This window comes from Oryx dammah, unplaced genomic scaffold, assembly GCF_014754425.2.
Source record: "Oryx dammah isolate SB20612 unplaced genomic scaffold, SCBI_Odam_1.1 HiC_scaffold_29, whole genome shotgun sequence".
Lineage (NCBI taxonomy): Eukaryota > Metazoa > Chordata > Mammalia > Artiodactyla > Bovidae > Oryx > Oryx dammah.
In genome coordinates, this window is record NW_024070213.1 from 59,479,467 (window position 1) to 59,486,594 (window position 7,128).

General features: G+C 33.2%; 1 protein-coding gene across 1 annotated transcript; it reads right to left on the bottom strand.

Moving 5' to 3' along the window:
* Nucleotides 1–315: 315 nt before the first annotated feature.
* Nucleotides 316–1,254, bottom strand: LOC120857383 (olfactory receptor 6C70-like). The gene has a single exon (XM_040232825.1). The coding sequence runs from the start codon at nt 1,252–1,254 to the stop codon at nt 316–318; it is 939 nt and encodes a 312-aa protein (XP_040088759.1).
* Nucleotides 1,255–7,128: the final 5,874 nt, after the last annotated feature.

A 7,128-nucleotide genomic window follows, 5' to 3' on the forward strand; every position in this document is an offset into this window, starting at 1 on the left:
AATTACTTAAGAAATACAATACTCCAAAAACTTATATTCCATAATACAACCAAATCCTTCCATTCATTTTATTCTAAAATGCTATTAGAGAAAACAAATTTTACAATTTTATGTTTCTAACACAGAAATACTTCATTTTAAAGAACAGAAAATTAAATTCAGATGTATAGAATGGAAACGGTTTCTAAGCTCAGGTAAGCATAAGTGATATAACAAATTAAATATTAGAGATCAATTCTTGTACTAGAAGCATCAAAAGAGCTTTTGTTCAATGTTTGTTTTATGCTTTCATGTTGATTATTTCAATAAACAGTATTACTTGTCTGAAGCAGCAAATATCTTTCTAAATACATCTCTGAAGGCTTGTTTAACTTGCTGGTTCCTCAGAGTATAAATGAATGGGTTCAACAAAGGGGCAATTGAAGTATTTAATACAGCCACTCCTTTGCTTAAAGTGATCCTTTCATTTGCTGAGGGCTTTATGTAGATGAATATACAACTACCATAAGTGATGGATACAACAATCATGTGAGAAGAGCAGGTAGAAAAGGCTTTTTTCTTTTGTTGAGCTGAAGGGAATTTTAGAATTGTCTTGATGATGTAAGAGTAAGAAAGAATTACCAATAGCAATGTGACCATGAGGATTATCACAGCTAATAAAAATTCAATCATTTCTAGTAAATGTGTATCTGAGCAAGAAAGTTGTAGGATAGGAGAAATATCACAAAGGAAATGATCAATGACATTTGAATCACAGAAGTCCAGGTGAAGAACCAAAATCAGTGGAGGGAAAATAACCAAGAATCCAGTTGCCCAAGAACTGAGTACCAGCTGATGACAAATTGTGCTGCTCATGATGGATGTATAATGCAAAGGCTTGCACATGGCAACATAACGGTCGTAGGACATAATCGCCAGAAGGAAAAATTCTGTAACTCCCAAGAATATGTAAAAAAATAACTGAGACATGCAACCAATATAAGAAATCGTCTTTTCTCTGTTTACAGTGGTGATTAGGAATCTGGGGATGCAAGCACTTGTGAATAAAATTTCCAGGAAAGTGAAATTACGGAGGAAGAAATACATTGGGGTCTTGAGATGGGGATCCACCAGAGTGAGGGCAATGATGGTTAAGTTTCCAATCATGCTCAACGTGTAATTTAGAAGCAGAAACAAAAAAATTAGAATCTGTAACTGGGAATCATCTCTCAGTCCCAGAAGGATAAACTCTGTGTGCCTTGTACGGTTCTTCATTTCTCCTCTGTGATTTCAAACAACTTCTAGTAATAAAAAGGTATAAAAATAAGAAACTACAGGAATAGATTTATCTTTAAGATATGATATATTAAAGGATACATGTGCACAAACATACCCATTTGCCTGAGTTTGAAGATATGCTCTAGAACTTTGCTGCAAATACTATTATTATCGAAGTCACCTCCGTTTTGGAAATTGACCTATAAAATCTATAAGAGGTGGGTTTTTTTAGCCTTATTTACAAACTCCCAGTCAATTACAACTGATTCCAGTTTGTCCATTGTTAAATAAATTAAATAAATCCTTGGTTCAGATTTCAAAACTAATTCATTCATTTTTGTTAACTTCATCAAAATAAAATTATGCCAGTGAACTGAATTAAAACCTACAGTTAAATTCTGATACTTTAGATTTCATATTAAAGGGACATTTGATTCAATCCCAATTAGTCACTTAGACAAGAGACTTCTCTAGGAACTACTGATGAAGGCAAAGAAAGGATAACAAGAGAAGAAGAGAACATAAATGTGTAGTACCCCAGCAAAATAAACACTAGTCGAATCTAGGAAAACTTGAAAATGAATATAAAGCAGATATAATCACATTTACAAAAAATTAACAATGCATTTAGAACTTCAACATTTTGCCACATGTAATGGAGACCAAATAATAAAAGAGAAAACGGAAAAGACAGTCACAATCTCCACCCAGTTACACATATTCAGAGTTACATCACATGCCATTAAATTATCTTTTAATCAGATATTAAATGAGTGCATATATTTTTTTCATCAAAAGGAAATCTTTCAATAAAACATATTTTTATTCTCTAATTTTTTATAAAAGCAAAAGAATTTTAGTGAAATCAGAGTACTAATTGATTATATAATTTAGAGGCATATTTTTAACTAAAATATACCCAATGATGTACTTCATTTTCCTCTTATGAATAAATCTTTGTCAACCATTTGTGAAATAGGTAGACTATTTCCAAATAAACTTAGTATATAAGCACTGGAAAAAGGAAAATAGACTACATCATAGAGTATAGAATGTTTTCCTCATTTTAAAATAAAATAATGTAAATTACCTTCCTTCTCAGCAATTATTTTGCCAATCAATATTTTTTCCTGTTCTGAAATTTTTCTTCCTTTTCTTATTGAATATATAATATTTTTCCTTCTACATGACTTAGCCTGTTGCCTCACGTAGGAATTCACAAACCCCACATTATTTAGATAAATAATTTTATTACTAATCATTAGCAAATTTTTGTTTTCATTTCATGTATATTAGCCTATTCTTCTCCTCTTAGATTAATACTCCAATGAATTAGTTCCAGGCTGTTAATGGAAAAGGCAGCTCTTAGAGAACCATGCTGCTGCTGCGGCTAAGTTGCTTCAGTCATGTCCCACTCTGTGCGACCCCAGAGACGGCAGCCCACCAGGCTCCTCCGTCTCTGGGATTCTCCAGGCAAGAACACTGGGTGGGTTGCCATTTCCTTCTCCAGTGTATGAAAGTGAAACGTGAAAGTGAAGTCACTCAGTCATGTCCGACTCCTAGCGACCACATGGGCTGCAGCCTACGAGGCTTCTCCGTCCATGGGATTTGCCAGGGAAGAGTACTGGAGTGGGGTGCCATTGCCTTCTCCTTAGAGAACCATAGATGAATCTAAACCTCCTTCCTTGATCTGGTCTTCATTTGGCCCTGTTTATGCTCTTTCACTAATTTCTACTTTTTCCTGAAAAATATATTGAACTTTCTTGTACATTAATTGTTGGTTTCAGAGTAATTTCAAAATCAAGAAGCAGATATTTGTTCTGCAACCAGTGCAGATTTGAAAATCCATACTTATCAGTGATAAATTGTCATATATCAAAGTGTTGGTCAGAATTAGTACTCCTTGGGGAGTTAATTTTTCTGTTTTTTCAAAAATGCATTAAAACATGTGAAATAAACTCCTCAAGAAAAACATCCCCCAACCTTGTATGTTTGATTGACATCTAGAGTTGCCAAAGTTCTCTTTGTCTAGAGCAGTAGAATAATCATCATTCCCTCCACATTCCCACACAGGAGTGTCTGATGTAAACCATGAAGTACTGGAAATGTAAGTGCAAACACGTATCTCAAGCTTCATGTTCCTGCATTTACAGATTCATAAATAGATGAGAAATAATCAATGCTTTATTCAAAGAGAATTAATATCACCTTTAAATCACTGTTATTTATTTGTATGTTATTTACATGGTAGCAATAATTATTCTTAAATATTTGAAAGAAAAGTAAGACACTACTTACTGCCATTAGTAGAATATGTTGGTATCTATTTTTTTTCTCTAGACTATGTAAATAAACATCAACCATAATAGAGTCAAACATATTTATTGGAAAATAATATTTAATTTTGTAGACTGGAAAATAATATTAAATAAACTCTCATGTTAATTCCAATCAGAGAGTAAAATGTGACTATATTAGTAATGGAACTTTCTTCACTACCACATGATACTGAATGTATGTCTTGAATAACAAAATTTCTAATAAACTTCTCTCTGTTACTAGAAAATTTATATCTCTTCAACTAATCCCACCATACCAACATCCATAATGATTATCACAGCTGAGATGACTAGCTAGTTTGGTGCTTGGGAAATATCTGCCAGGTTGAAATTACTTAAAAGGAGTGAGTGCTTCTCTACAAGAAACCTAGGGGGATAGTGTCTCTAAGGGAAAGTAGAAAAAGTGAAATAACACTCAAAAAATCACACCAGACACCATTTATCCCTTGTCTTTATCATTTAATTTAAAATAAGCTTATTGCTTCAAGCATGCTGATATGAAGTATTGTGAGACTCATCGTATTAAAAAATACTCATTTCAAAACAATCATGTATACTCTGCAAACCAGCAGATGTGCCAAGATATCAGGATAAATCCTCTTGAGGATTTTGTTTTTTCCAAAATGTGAATTATCACTAGAACATCAGCATGTTGCTACCTACCACAAATAGTATTACTGTTTTTTTAAAAAAACAACTCTATTCAATATTAAAAAATTAGAACTTCTGTATATTACTATGATTTGAGAATGGATATTTTATTTGGTGATTTGAGGATGTGCACCTACATTCAAGCTTTTTGAAATATTACTAATTATTATAATGTCCACCTTTTGTTGAAAATTTAGTATGCATGAAACACTGCTAATTGTTGTATTTACAGTATTTAAATTAGTTAGCAATAGGCAAAGTACACATATTTATGACCTTTGCTTTTGTAAAAACTAATATTTAGGGAAGTCATTTCACTAATTCACACTCATGACAAAGTTTGAAAACCATGGAGACATGATCACAATCAGATTCGTGATTCCAAAGTTTAGCTTGTTACCCATTATGCAATACTTCCAATTAACTAAATGAGTAGTTAGTTGACAGGCAGACTAAAGCTAGATGATGATGATGATAGGTAGGTAGGTAGATAAATAATCTAATGGCTTAAACCATACCCAGAATTTGAATGCTTAACTTTTTTTGAGTGAATAAATATATGATAAAAAGATTGACATTTTCATACCACTGTCAACTGAAAAAAAAATGCACATAAGAGTTGTGAATTCAGTTTTACTTGAGGCAAAATGAAGACAGTAACTCTGCAGACAATATTTCAGATAGCTCTGAGAAACAGCTCCAGAGAGGTAGGGATGAAGGTCATCATTATATGTGATTTTAGTGATGGGTGATACCTGCAGTCAAGCACACATTTTGGGCAATGCTTGCTGCTAGTCACAAAGAACAGATGTCACCAATAATGATTTTAGTGCTGTCTAGATACAAGGAGATGCAACAAAATGGGCTCATAAAATCTTTTGAAAATATCTATCTGAAGGCCTATTCTATCAGTTTTTTTCCAAAGCACAGGGTGTCTCATTCCTGATCTTTACCCAGAAGTCCTTTCAGGGATGTTGAAGGTCAGCAGCTGCAGTGGCTCATGATTTAATCCTTGTAGAGGTAAATTGCAAATGCCAGTTTGCAGTTGTCGTCATAGATGCAAATATTTTGTCAAGAAAATGGTTGTTCCCTTTTAAACAAAACTTGGATTTTTCAACCGTATCATTATTTTATGTAAAGTTTAAAGTATCATATTACAAGAAACAAGAACACTGAAATTGAATAAAAAATCAAATGAAATAACAATATTATGCTGTGAATAAAAGAACCACAAGGAGTTAAAAGCAAAGAAAGAAATAAAAATAATTTAGTGTGTGACTTTTTAAAATATCATGCTCTGATCATGGACCCTCTGTGGGGCATTCTAAAGGGTAAAAGGATTAGATTACAAACATAGCTTTATTTTTTATGTATTTTTTAATTTTTATTTTTACTTTACAATACTGTATTGGTTTTGCCATACATTGACATGAATCCACCACAGGTGTTCATGAGTTCCCAATCCTGAACCCCCCTCCCACCTCCCACCCCATATCATCTTTCTACATAGCTTTATTTATTTATTTATTTTTAAATTCATAGCTTTAACTTCATACAGTTTGTGTTTTATCACTAATAGTACTGACTGAGTAATTCTGATTTCATCTTACCTGAATTTTAGCGTTGATTAAACTAGTAAATATACTAATGTTGAGACCTAGGAATTTCACTGAAGGGATAAGGGGTGGAATGATGCTAAAGCTGAAACTCCAGTACTTTGGCCACCTCATGCGAAGAGTTGACTCATTGGAAAAGACTCTGATGCTGGGAGGGATTGGGGGCAGGAGGAGAAGGGGACGACAGAGGATGAGATGGCTGGATGGCATCATGGACTCGATGGACGTGAGTCTGAGTGAACTCCGGGAGTTGGTGAAGGACAGGGAGCCCTGGCATGCTGCAATTCATGGGGTCACAAAGAGTCGGACACGACCAAGCGACTGAACTGACTGACTGACTGAGAGAATCAAATATGATGAGCAAATAATTCGGTGGTGCTGAATTAAAATTAGAAGCAGTAGTGTAAATTAATGATTTCTTAACATGTTTTTTCCTAGCTTTGTCTTTTGAATGACTGACGACACTACTACGCTCCAACACTCAGTAGGAAATTCCAAGGTGACACAGAAGACTTCTTGAAGATCAAATTTGCAAACTAATGAACGCCAGAAAAAGATTACCTTAGAAACAAAGAATCATAACACCTAAGAATTCATAGTAACACCATTACTAGTATACATAATGGTATGGCTAGTAATGTGTATATGAATTTATAATAAAGAGGGGAAACTCTATAGAATTATAATACCAAATTATTCACATATAAAGAATGAAAAAAAATTTAAATCAACATTTCCAAACCTCATGGCACATGAAACTTTTACATTTGTTTTCCATGATACCACGCTCATCTAGTGTCTGTCCCTCCTATCTCACTATAGACTTTTTCTGTATATTTTCTTTTGATACCACCTTATTTTGTTGACTTCTGCATGTTGGATGCAGATGTTAATATAAAGAAAATAAATAACAAAATAATAGGAAGAAAATGTAAGCAAATATATGACAACATCAGAATCAGTAAAGCCATAATGGCAAAATATTCAGAAACAATAAAACAAAAGGAAGCATATTTTACTACAATTCAAGCAAATTTTCAGGATACCACCAGCACCGTAAGTACTGGTTTGGCCAAAATGTTCAATTGTTTTTTTCTGTGAGCTGACTCTACTAATGCTTAGTTATCTTTAATATCATGCAAAACAATTTTTTTTTAGATTGTGTTTTGACAGCTATTATATCAATGTGCATTTAAAAAAAAAAAAATAAAAATAATTAATTATTTTTTTTTTTTTTTTTGGTTCGATGCATGATACTGGATGCT